Source organism: Brachyhypopomus gauderio, unplaced genomic scaffold (assembly GCF_052324685.1).
Source record: "Brachyhypopomus gauderio isolate BG-103 unplaced genomic scaffold, BGAUD_0.2 sc47, whole genome shotgun sequence".
In the NCBI taxonomy this organism is placed as follows: domain Eukaryota; kingdom Metazoa; phylum Chordata; class Actinopteri; order Gymnotiformes; family Hypopomidae; genus Brachyhypopomus; species Brachyhypopomus gauderio.
Window position 1 is genome coordinate 2177757 of NW_027506873.1, and position 12363 is coordinate 2190119.

General features: G+C 45.3%; 1 protein-coding gene across 5 annotated transcripts; it reads right to left on the minus strand.

Moving 5' to 3' along the window:
* Window positions 1–3642: 3642 nt before the first annotated feature.
* On the minus strand, window positions 3643–10479 carry akap1a (A kinase (PRKA) anchor protein 1a). Of its 5 annotated transcripts, none has more exons than XM_076986667.1 (12): window positions 10354–10479; window positions 10038–10179; window positions 7884–9005; window positions 7492–7601; window positions 6844–6970; window positions 6238–6362; window positions 5888–6065; window positions 5398–5548; window positions 5242–5309; window positions 4835–4908; window positions 4467–4526; window positions 3643–4297 (listed from the first exon to the last, which is right to left on the minus strand). In XM_076986667.1, exons 3-12 carry the CDS (start codon window positions 8980–8982, stop codon window positions 4235–4237), a joined length of 2055 nt encoding a protein of 684 aa, XP_076842782.1. In that variant the 5' UTR covers window positions 8983–9005; window positions 10038–10179; window positions 10354–10479; the 3' UTR covers window positions 3643–4234. The 5 variants fall into 5 exon arrangements, with proteins under 5 accessions (XP_076842782.1, XP_076842783.1, XP_076842781.1 ...); XM_076986668.1 differs by having other exon boundaries at window positions 10038–10162; window positions 10354–10426; XM_076986666.1 differs by lacking the exon at window positions 10354–10479 and having other exon boundaries at window positions 10038–10304.
* Window positions 10480–12363: the final 1884 nt, after the last annotated feature.

Genomic DNA, 12363 nt, shown 5'->3' on the forward strand with positions numbered 1-12363 from the left:
CAGACAAGGTATGATACCTACAAGCCTTTTAGCTTGGACCACAATGCAGCAGTCACCTGGACAACAAAAGGTGTTGGTGTATGTTCGTGTGCAAGTAAGGGCTTGTGTAATGATGAGGCGCTCATTACTAAATGCTGTTCACCCAATCTGGAATGTTAAACTGTAGGCCATTTTATTCACCCAGTCAATTTGCATCAATTATTCTAGGTTTATATTCCACCACATGCACATGCTTTTACCACACAACACCTTTTAGCAGATAATTGAGTTGGAGAACAAATACAACTCCTCCATATTCATTATGGGTAATTTTAACCACACTGATCTGAGGTTTGATTTCATGAAATACACCAGTGTATTTGTTGTCCCACTAGAGAAGGGGTTCTTGACCACTGCTACCATTAAAGGGTTGCATCCTCATATGCATGTGTGCACCACTTAGCAATGGAGCTCACTCGTATATAGAACATTACATAAAAGCCACAAACCAGTCAAGAAGTCTGTTCAGATATTCATACCTGTGGCTACTGAATCTTCACAGGACTGTGTCCTACGAAGATACAACAATATTGATGCTTGCACAGGCACTATCATCTCCTATATTAGCTTCTGTGAGATCTGCATTCCTAAGAATGCTGTTGTCAGACACGGCAAGGATAAACCATGGTGAACTAAGGACCTTTAAGGAGAAGAAACTACAGGAGTGGTAACAGAGAAGTGTAGATGAAGGTTCACTCAGCAGAGCCATCCATAAACTCAAGTCAACTACAAAGATTCAACTGAACAAATAGCTGACAATAGTGATGTAAAAGCTGTCTGACAGGCACTGTAGTCTACCATAGGCTACAAGGGGCCCCTGTCAACATTGATTCTAATCTCTCAGGACAATTAAATGTTTTCTACACTAGATTTTCCCTTCCCCATTTATTTTCATTTATTTATTATAGCCTGTTATCCTTACACCCCCCCCCCCCCACATAGATAATCCTTCTCCCTCTATACTCAGTCTGCCATTTTCTTTCCCACACACCATTCCACTCTTTCATATGAACAAGAAGCCTGTGTCCTCTTCAACGACAATATGTTTTCAAAGCTCGCTGCCCAAATATGGTGTCAACTGCTGCCTTCAAACATTGCACCAGTAATCTAGACACATCTAATCTACAGACATTTTCAGTCTCTGAACCTATGCAGTGTACTTGCCTGCTTTAAATTACCTGTCATCATTTTTGGTTCCCAAACAACTCAAATCTCATGTCTGAATGACTATAGACCTGTCATACTCACCTCTGTGGTTATGACACAATTTGACAGGTTGGTTTTCTCCATACCTCAAAGCTTTTTCTAAACATCTTATAGACCCCTTGAGTTTGCCTACAGACATAATCACTCTACAGAGAATGCCAATGATATGGGGCTTCTCTACCTATTGCAGCACCTGGATAAGTCTGATATTTGTGCTGGGATTCTGTTTGTGGACTTTAGCTCAGTTTTTAATACAATCCTTCCAGATCTTCTGGGAGCTGTGTACAAACAGACCCCACTGAACATTCACTCCCTGTCTGTCAATGGATTACCAACATGAGAGAATGAATAAGACTAGACCCTCGCCTATCTTACTCTCTTACAGTTTGCATGTGTGCTTGGCAAGCCTGTGTGTTTTCCTTGCTTCATTCCTTGTTCACTAATGACTGCATTTCTGGTGACAAATCTGTCAACGTCATCAAATTTGCACACGACACCTCAGTGGTGAGCCTCATTACTAATAATGATGAATTTCACTACAATAAGGAAGTTGACCGCCTTATGTCATGGTGTGCAAGCAAAAACCTGGAGCTCAATATGAACAAAACAATAGAAATGATGATAGACTGCAAGAATTCACCAACCACTATGCAATTAATGACATCGCTGGCATTCAGGTGGAATCATTCAAGTTTTTGGGTGCCATTATCTCCAAACCACTGAAATGGAATGCATCACCACACTAGCCAAGAAGATGGTGAGTGTTCTTCCTACAACTGCTGAAGCATGTCTCCATGTCAGTTCAGACATCCTGGTCCAGATTTATAGGGCTATTATAGAGAGCATCCTGACCTCATCCATCACAGTCTGGTACAACTCTGCCCACTCTTAGGCCAAGCTAGTCATACGTACAGCTGAGAGGGTCATCAGCTCCCACCTGCTCTCTATCATGGATCTTTAGAGGAAAGGTTCATGGAAATTCAGGTCTGATCCCTCCCACCCGGCCTTATCTTAAGGCTTCATTCAGGTTCAACCTTGCGATACATGTCGGCCATCAACAATAGATGGTGGCATCGTCTTTCGGCCAACTCCAATTCCTAGTAATTGTAATGTAACTAGCTACTTTGTAACGGGGGGGGGGGGGGGGATTTCAGATTCTATAAATTTTTTTCAAATTTATAGAATCTGAAATTGCCGATCATGGCGGGTACCTAACCATGTAGCATTGGTGACCATCGATTTAAAACTTGATCAATTGAATGCAATTTCTGTCTTAGGCAGACGCTGCACGTTTACAGCTGCTAATCTTATGCCTGTGTGAGACATATTGGTTATCGCAGCCCACTGGTTAGCTAAAGTGCCATAAATAATAGTATTTACCACACGTCAAATAAATGACAAATGTTTTGCGTCATCCACAATTGGGAAATAAAAAATCAGCATTCCAAATTTCGACTTCATTGTGAAACCGAAGTTACAGACATCTACCTGTCTAACCATGACATCTACCTACATGTCTCATGCACACGTAAGATTGGCAGCGGTAAGCGTGCAGCGTCAGCTGTAAGATTAATCGGAAATGACGTCCAATTATGCGCATGCGTATGTCAAATCGGGTAGTGACAAGTGACAAGGTATTACAGGTATGCTACATAGGCTGTATTCGAAATAGCCTACTACATACTGCACTCAGTATATACTTGATACTGCATACTGGTCCTCGTAGTAGTATGCAGTACAGTTTCCAGTATGCGACAAAAGCAAAGCATACTACGGGGTCACGTGAATGTAGCGTTGCATGATGGGATGCAGTACACCGCGAAGATAGCTCTGTTCGCGTACTGGAATATTTTTCAGAAGTAGTAAGTCATCCGGGGATGTTTTGCGTACTGGAATAATTATTTTTAGTCATATACTGCATACTGGATACTGATGTGGGGCCCAAGCAGTATGCCAGTGATATGTAGTAGGCTATTTCGGACACAGCCATAGACTGCATATGGCAGCCATGTCCAAAGTCCGGCCCATGTTCAAAGTTACATCATAAAATGAATAAGTTTCAGCCCGTCGGCACTGTTGACCACATAAAATACATGCGTGTAAAAAAGCTATTTTATATTTCACCAGAAGATGGCAGTACACATCATACTGCAGTCGGGTATCTTACCTTACTGTTTCCATCAAACAAGTTGTGTTCAACCAAATAGACAGTCTGTTTGCACAATAGCTGCCTAGCTTATTAACTACCTTATGAAACAATTTTCTCGTGTTCTCAACCAAATACAAAATAAAAAGTTTAAAAGATAAGGTCTTTATTAGAACAGTGGAGTGATTGTGAACACTGAATGCTAAAATCAAAAGACCTTCCACACAATGTTTTATCATTTCTTTATTTTAAATGAAGATGCTAGTCACAGTGTAAAAATCCTCATTGTTAAAGCAGGAAAGGGAAAAACGTGAAGCAAAAGGACAAGACAGGGTGTGGGACAGAGTTGCTTTATGGATTGGGATAAACACACACAATTGAAGCTGAAACCTGACAAACCACATGTCTCAGCCTAAGAAATAAATAAATGTTAGGCTATACATAATGCTCAGACGAGCAGCCTTTCAAGAGTATTCTATCAAGAAAGGACGCTGCTCTTTGGCTAGACAAAGGGAAATCATATTAAACTTGAAAAGGTTGAAACACAGATTACCAGAAAGGTACTTTCGGGGGGGGTAATATGCACAAATGACTAAATTAGCAACCCCTATAAAGGATTTAGTTAGGCATTTATTTTAAATGTAATTCAACAAATTTCAGACAGGAAACTTGGAAACATGTAAACAGTTTGTATATGAAAAATGGCAAATGACATGAAGAATCATCGATATTGCAAATAACACTTCTCTGCCAGGCACACCTACTTGGGCGGAGTTGATTTGGCTCGCCCCGATACAGATGGGGGGGGGGGGGGGGGGGGGCAGCCGTGAGTGAGCGTCATTATCAGTGGCTGTCCAACCACGAACAAAACCCACGCTCAACCAGCAGCCCATTCACCGAAATCATCTATACAAGCAGACGTATAGATTTACAACAGGGCAGCCTTTGTTGCTTCAAAAAGTTTCTAAATAGCTATTGTATGACCAGATTGAAATATACATGGACATTTGTTAATTCAAAGTAGCAGTTCTAAATGTAATTTGTGTGATTAATGAAATGTAATGTGAATACAGACCTCCTCTCCAGCCTGTCGCCACATATGTACTAGAGGCAGGCCACTCTGAGCTCCGCTGACCTGGGAACAGAAGCCAGCCGAGTGATGCAGAGATTTACACCTGTTCTTTAGGCTCGAGTGAGTCAGTCTACCCTGCTGGGACAATGATTAAAGAGCTTCTTCCCGCCCGGAGCCCCTCGGAGCTGACGCAGGCGCAACTTTACACCCATACGCTTCGCGCCTCTCTCCATGTGCAACCTACATGAAATACTACATAAACATGATGGACTCCTCTCAGGGGGAAAAGGGGTAGAAGAGCCCTGCTTTCATTTGGAGAGTGAGATCAAAAGGAAAAGAGAGAAATGACGATCACAAGATCGGTTCCTTACCTTTATGATTAAAGAGACTCCTTGCGTCAATTCCTCAAGTGCTTCTTTGGCCTCCAGAGAGAAGTCCTCCATCCCTGTGTCATCAAGCAAACGTCATTGCGAGACTGTGGTTATGTGGCTATGACCGAGACTGACTGGGCCCAGATGGGTCTCAATTACAAAGCACAGATAATGTGCAGTGCCAAAAGTCCTGGGGACAGTGTAATTATAACTTTTGCTGCTTATCCAAAATGGATGCCTGATCACAAAAAATGCAATTATAGTAGAAGACACATACATGTATAAAATAAATACATACATCTCAAAGTAAATCAGCAATAAAAATGTATGTCATGTACCTTTAAAGGACTGAACATGCAGGAATCATCATCTTACTGATAATTATGCAGACACGTGTAATATTTTACCTGGCAAAGGTGCAATATTTTCTAGCATAACTTCAGATGCTTGGAAAGGCAGGGACACAAAATCCGATCTGTAAAAATAAGGGAGTGAGTCACCATGGCTAAGAAAATTAATCCTGGAGATTAAACCAAAGTCCAAAAGATGTAGGAAATGCAGACCGTATCTGTCTGAGGGCACCGAGGTTAACAGTTACATAACCACCATAGTCCACGTATCTGATCTGGACCATGTTGGAGTTTCTGTAGTGCTGGATAACCTGAGCTCTCCACCAGCTGCCTCCAGCAGAGGGCGCTGCACACAACACCCCCGCTGAGATGAGAGAGAGAAGGGTATTAGGAAATAAGAAGAATTTCTTCATGAATGCAGTTCTAGGTTTGGGTGTGGGTGTGTGTGTGTGTGTGTGTGTAGTATAGAACAACTAAAATGAACTAGGCATAAAGGAAAGTGGATGCCCATGTGAGAGGCTGTGTGAAACAGGACCTGTGAAGCATTTGATAACATCACACACTGCAGGTGAGAAATGACAGTGTGTGTGAAAAGAGACGAGAAGGGGGCCTGTGTGAGAGAACAAACTAGCGCCTGAATGCAGGTCGTGTGTGTGTGTGTGTGTGTGTGTGAGAGAAAGAGTAGCTGGTTGTCACCATTCACCTTCCACAGGGGCAGGGAGGCCAGGGCAACCCGGCTGTGAGTAACAGAAGTGCATGTGCTCGGTTAGACCCTGCAGGCTGTAGTAGGACGGGTGTGTGTGTTGCTGCACAAACAGATAGTTCACCGCCTCCACCCGCGGCACCATCACCTCCACTGATCTCTCTTGGGGGAGCAGCAGCTACACACACACACACACACACACACACACACACACACACACACACACACACACACACACACACACACACACACACACTCTTGTACTCAAAAGCAAAAATGCCTTAATTTTATTGCAGCTGTGCCTTTGTTGGTACTGGTGGATGTAAGCGGTGTCTGTGAGGGGCACTGACCCAGGATGTGAGGGGGACAGAGGTGAGGGGAGACGGCTGTGCGCCACTGCTCCGGTTGCTCAAATCCAAATCCTTGAACTTCTTCCTGATTAGTGCCAGAGCGTTTTCTACCTGCACCTCTGAGCCTGAAAGGGTCAAAGCAACATCTTGGAATGGGTAGGTGTGCTACTGCCACCCAGTGGTTGATGGTCGACATTACTTACACCGTTTTTCTAACCTGACTAGATAACCGTAACTGCAATTGTAATGGTGAAGACACCCTTTTTATTAGCAGCTGTCAGAGTTAGCTACGTTATACATGGTGAAGGTGTTAACACATTTAAAACGTGGCCGAGTTGGTGTTAACTAAATCAGTGTATATTAATAGGAACAAAATCCAAACTGAAAAAGACGTTAATGCTCATTAGTAATTCATAAACAAGGCCCTATTAAAGGTAATCAATACCTAGCTGACCTGCAGATGTTGTTTTAATGATCTCACTTTAGCAAACAATGCATCCAGCACTTCCTTACAGTCTAAAGGAGACACGCTCCACTGGCCCAGTCTGGAGGAAACAGAAGACAATTAACTGCGAGCAAGCCACGCCCCCTTGGGAGCCAACTCACCCTCTATATGACAGATCTGAAAGTCATGCGTGTAAGGCAGAGTAGACACATAGATCTTTGCGCCCGAGTTTTGCTTCAGGAAGCCAATATGTTTCCCCTGCTTCCCAATTAATCGCCCAACAAGGTGCTGCAAAACAAGGGTTGTGTTGACCATTAATAAGATAAACGCTGAAATGAATGTTAAATCATCAGGGACAGGAAGTGCTGCCCACTCTCTTTACAATAGCGCGTGGACCGTGGCTGGCCGAGGCGTACACCATGGAGTGTGTTGGGTTAGTTAATAGGACTGCACAGACACAGAACTCTTCCCACACACAATGAGGATTGGTTGCATGGCTCAGTGTCTTTGGGCTCCTGTTCTGCTGCCCCACCACCCCAAAGCTAGAAATCCCTCAGGCCCAGTCCTGACAACTCCAGACCCTGCACCTCCATCAAACCAACTCGCTTCAGGCAGGATCAAACCAAATCGAGGCACGCTGGAGCACAAGCCGTTTAAATGTCACATACATGCGCTTCCAGGGCTGAGAACAACTAAGATCACTCAATCACACACCCAAAACCTCAGAGCGCCATCAGCATTTTAATCTGAGGCCAGCTCGAGTCGAGATCAGGCAGGCTCGTGGCGAGACGAGACGAGACAAGGCTCACCGCGGGCACCTCCACCTCCCACAGGCCGAGGAGCGAGCTCGGCAACGGTGCGGCTCCGTCTCCGCTGCTGCCTCCGCCCACTCCGCTCACACACTTCACACCGTTAGCACCTGTACGGGAGAACGAGGCGGCCCCAAGGTTACACGAGCGTGCAAATGTTATGTGCAAACATTAAAGCCATCTGCTCGCAAAGCACGTTGGGTGAAACTGAAAGGAAAAGCAGGTACGTCAATGAGTTTTAGAAGAGGCATCTGTTGCTGCTGAAGGTTTAGACCTGGATGACAGAAGTCATTTTAGGCTGTGGCGTTTATAGAATCAAACAAGCAGAGTGGAAGAAAACGCATGTTAGACAACAGATCAAACAATGTCACCAAGCACACATACAGGCTAACCTTTCAAAGTACCTTTCGAACCTTTTTCACTCCTTCCAGCCACGGCAAGGTGAGGTTCTTGAGTTTTACATTCAGAATCTACTGTGCCAGTTGCGAGAGCCCCCTCGTCAAGCAGGGCCGAGTGCGCCTCTCCTCGGCTGGATGGATCCTCCAGCCCTGCCCTGTCCCCCACATGGCGTGCGCTGTCGCCAGAGTCCTCTTGGGGTTCGGCTGCTGAAGGACTCATGGGTTGGACGCATTCCTGTTCCTCCACTGCTCCACTAAGGGCACCATGACCTGTCTGAAGTGTTGTCGGGGCATGAAGCTCTTTGCTGGTAACCAATAAGCTTCCGTTCATGCTGGTCTCCATCTCAAGGTGGTCTTGGGTAACAATCTCAGCTTCACTCATAGGATTCCCGCATGGGTTCTGTTGGCGATTCCTTTTCAAATCAGAATCACCGCTCACCAGGATCTCCTCCATGGCAGTATGGGGAACGTCCTTGCCCGTACTGGAAGGGAAGTTCTCCAGCCGTTTCAGAAACTGCCTTTCAGCCCCACGTCTCCTGAAGCTGACTGTCCTTGTTGTCTGTGCTATAGCGGAGTCCATCTCGCTGGCTCTAAAGCCTCTAGAGACAACATCCTCAGTCTCAGCGTCTGGTTTCTCAGCGAGAAGCACAGATGCCCAAATCTCAGAAACCCTGCCTTCAGGGTCTGGCCGAAGCCCTTTCAGAAGTCGCGGTGACGGGGAGGAGATAGGAGTGCCATATGGTGATGATGCAGACAGGACAGGATGATCAATAGTACTATTAAGAGAAGAGTAGCCTGAATCCTCCAGGTCCAGACTCTGGTCACCATTACAACTACCACTTGAACTCCCATGTTCTTGCTGTAAGTGGCTCATGTGCCTGTTCTGTGGTGTCAGAGCAGTATCATATACGCTCGCCCCCTGCTTATCCAGACTCAACACATCAGCAGAGGAGGGAGTCAAGCTGCATGTGGCCATGTCATCTTTCTCCACCTGCATACAGGCTCTCCTCTTCCTCCTGAAAACATACCAGCACCAGCCGAGCAGAGCCAGTGCCGAGAACGGCACCAGCGGCCGGAGAAGACGTGGCAGCATCTTGTACCGGACACCTCCTCCTACTGTGATGGAGGGAGAGAGAAGGAGAGAGAGGTAGAGGGGGAGAGAGAGAGCGAGAGAGAGAGGTCAAGTCCATGCAATCAGGTCTTTGTTCCTGGAGTGGGTGTGAATGGTGAGAAGCTCGAATGGCGGAGGTATAAACTTTGTGTGTGGTGGGGATGCCAAACCACAGAAACAGCACAAGGCGGAGATCTGATTGGCACAGACAAGAGCACAGCCATTATCAGGCCAAGGGAGGACAAAGCACAGAACTCCGGTAACACAAGGAAGGGTGCAAGTACAGTACAATAGATAAAGAAATGTGTCCAAATTAAATCAGGAATGAAGAAAATGAACAATAATATTATTTCTACATGTATATTAATTTGGAACATTAACGTTGAATAGAGTATAAACAGAAGTTCCAAATAAATGAATGAAAGAAAGAACCTGAAATCAACAAAAATATTTGCAGTATAATCCTTAAAAAATAATAATTAGGCTTAAAAAGATGCCTGCGTTGTAAGTTATATAAAGAATGACATGAGGGGGGGGCGGCACGTTGCCCTTCAAAACTTCGGAGTACTGACAGCAACACTTGACTGGAACAGACCCAACACACTAGTACACCTCTCGGAAAAGTGATTCCAGCCCTTGTCCTGTCAGAACGGTAAATACAGCACACTCTAGACGTTTATATAAAGTGTAAGAAGAACCTGGTGGACCTGAGCATATAGGCTACTGTATTCAAAATGGCCTGAAGGTTGTTCAAGACTCGCTGGTGAGTTTAAAGCGAGCACGTGCACGTTTGGTTCTCCATTAATTAGTCGCGCGTGTCAGTTTTACAACACTGCCATCTAGCAAAAACACTCAAACAATGATTCATCAAAACGGAATTAAAGATACTAGATGCTTTAGAACAAATGAATCAAGTAATTCTGTACACTTTCTATATCAAAACAAATGATCAGATTTCAAGCCTAGGCGCATCACACTGAAAATCTGTTATTCGTATGAAAAATGTCGCTACGGAATAAATACGAACGAGTACATACCTTTTAAGTCGCGAAACGCAGTCTTGTTGAACGTCAGATACGGTATTCGTTGGCAGCCCTTAGGAAGCGTACCGTGTCATCCTGCTTTGTAGTCCCACGTGCTTAACGCCCCATTATTACGCTGACTGACGGAGATCAATAACTAAGTGCCATCAGAAACATGTTTATTACATGCCACGATTTAGCCGTCTTTAATTAAAGTTTTTTTAATAGAATTATTTAGCCTAGTATTTTCAAAACACACTACTCAAAAAAAATAAAGGGAACACTTAAACACAATGTAACTCCAAGTAAACCACACGTCTGTGAAACCAACCTGTTCATTTAGGAATCAACACTGTGAATCAATTTCACCTGCTGTTGTGCAAATGGAACAGACAACAGGTAGAAATGAGAGGCAATTTGCAAAACACCCCCTATAAAGGAGTGGTTCTGCAGGTGGTGACCTTTTCTCTGTTCTCCTCGTTTCTGGCCAGTGTTGCCAGGTCTTACAAAAATATTCCGCCCAAAGTCAGTGTAAAATCCGCCCCTCAGAAGCCTAAACTAGCCCAAAGGCCCAAAGTTGTTGAGCGGGGGGTGGCGGCGAGTGTAAGTTGTTGAGCGGGGGGGGGGGGGGGGGGGGGGGGACCAACCAAGATCAACCCCCCAGGGTGTGTTAAAATTTAGACAAATTAAGTATTATATCGCCATCGATTCTTAGCGTTGACTTGTAACTCCCGCGGTGGCCCAACTCAAAAGTAGCCCAAAAAACCGCACCCCGCAACCCCAGAATTTTTACCCGCGGAAGGACTTTCAAACAAGCCCAATTTGGCGTGAAAACCGCAAACCTGGCAACACTGTTTCTGGCTGATGTTTTAGTCACTTTGGCATTTTGTCAGTTATCTCACCACAGAGGTAGCATGATGTGGTGTCTACAACCCACAGAAGTGTCTGTCAGCAGTGTCCAGAGCATGGAGCAGCACACCAGGAGACATGGACGGGGCCGTAGGAGGGCAACAACCCTGCAGCAGGACCACCAGCTCCTCTTTTGTGCAAGGAGGAACAGGAGGAGCAGTGCCAGAGCCCTCCAGCAGGCCACTAATATCCATGTTTCTGCTCAAACTGTCAGAAACAGACTCCACGAGGGTTGAATGAGGACCCGACGTCCACAAGTGGGGCTTGTGCTTACAGCCCAACACCGTGCGGAGCGAGAACACCAAGAGTGGCTGCTGCCTGCAACATTCTCCAACATGACCGGTTTGGCAGTGGGTCAGTAATGGTGTGGGGAGGCATTTCTTTGGAGGGCCGCACAGACCTCCATGTGTGAGCCAGAGGTAGCCTGACTGCCATTAGTTACCGGGATGAGATCCTGCCCGTTCCCCAGACCTGAATCCAGTCGAGCACATCTGGGACATCATCCTCCAACGCCACGTTATACCACAGACTGTCCAGGAGTTGACTGACGCTTTAATCCAGGTCTGGGAGGAGATTCCTCAGGAGAACATCTGCCGTCTCATCAGGAGCATGCCCAGGTGTTGTAGGGAGGTCTCATCAGGAGCATGTCCAGGTGTTGTAGGGAGGTCTCATCAGGAGCATGCCCAGGTGTTGTAGGGAGGTCTCATCAGGAGCATGCCCAGGCGTTGTAGGGAGGTCTCATCAGGAGCATGTCCAGGTGTTGTAGGGAGGTCTCATCAGGAGCATGTCCAGGTGTTGTAGGGAGGTCTCATCATGAGCATGCCCAGGAGTTGTAGGGAGGTCTCATCAGGAGCATGTCCAGGTGTTGTAGGGAGGTCTCATCAGGAGCATGCCCAGGTGTTGTAGGGAGGTCTCATCAGGAGCATGTCCAGGTGTTGTAGGGAGGTCATACAGGCACGTGGAGGCCACACACACTACTGAGTCTCATTTTAACTTGTCTTGAAGAATTTCCACTGAAGTTGAATCAGCCTGTCATTTGATTTTTCACTTTGATTTTGAATATTTCCAAATCTAGACCTCCATGGGATAATAATGATTTACATTGATCTTTTTTTTTTGTTTTCAATGCATTCCACGATGTAATGATTTTCAACAGTAATATTTTATTGAGATCTATGTTGTTCCCTTTATTTTTCTGAGCATAATATATATATAGTGTGTATGTATACATGTATTCTAGTTCTAGAAGCCTAAACAGCATTTCAAATACAAGTTCATGTTACATGGCAGTAGCTCTTTGCTGCCCTCTACTGTAAGCACTCTGTCTCTCGGATTATTTTGTGCATCTCCTTGAATTTTATTGACATGTTGATGTCCAAACATACAGTACCCTAAAAAATTTCACAAACACGGCTGACTGAAACCGCCTGCA

Excerpts from the sequence above, each read along its gene's own strand:
- akap1a (XM_076986667.1), bottom strand. The coding sequence starts at position 8,982 with ATGCTGCCACGTCTTCTCCGGCCGCTGGTGCCGTTCTCGGCACTGGCT. Across the intron at positions 7,602-7,883 it reads TTCGAAAGGTACTTTGAAAG|GTGCTAACGGTGTGAAGTGT; the intron begins GTTAGCCTGTAT and ends TCTCCCGTACAG. Across the intron at positions 6,066-6,237 it reads CTGTCCCCCTCACATCCTGG|CTGCTGCTCCCCCAAGAGAG; the intron begins GTCAGTGCCCCT and ends GTGTGTGTGTAG.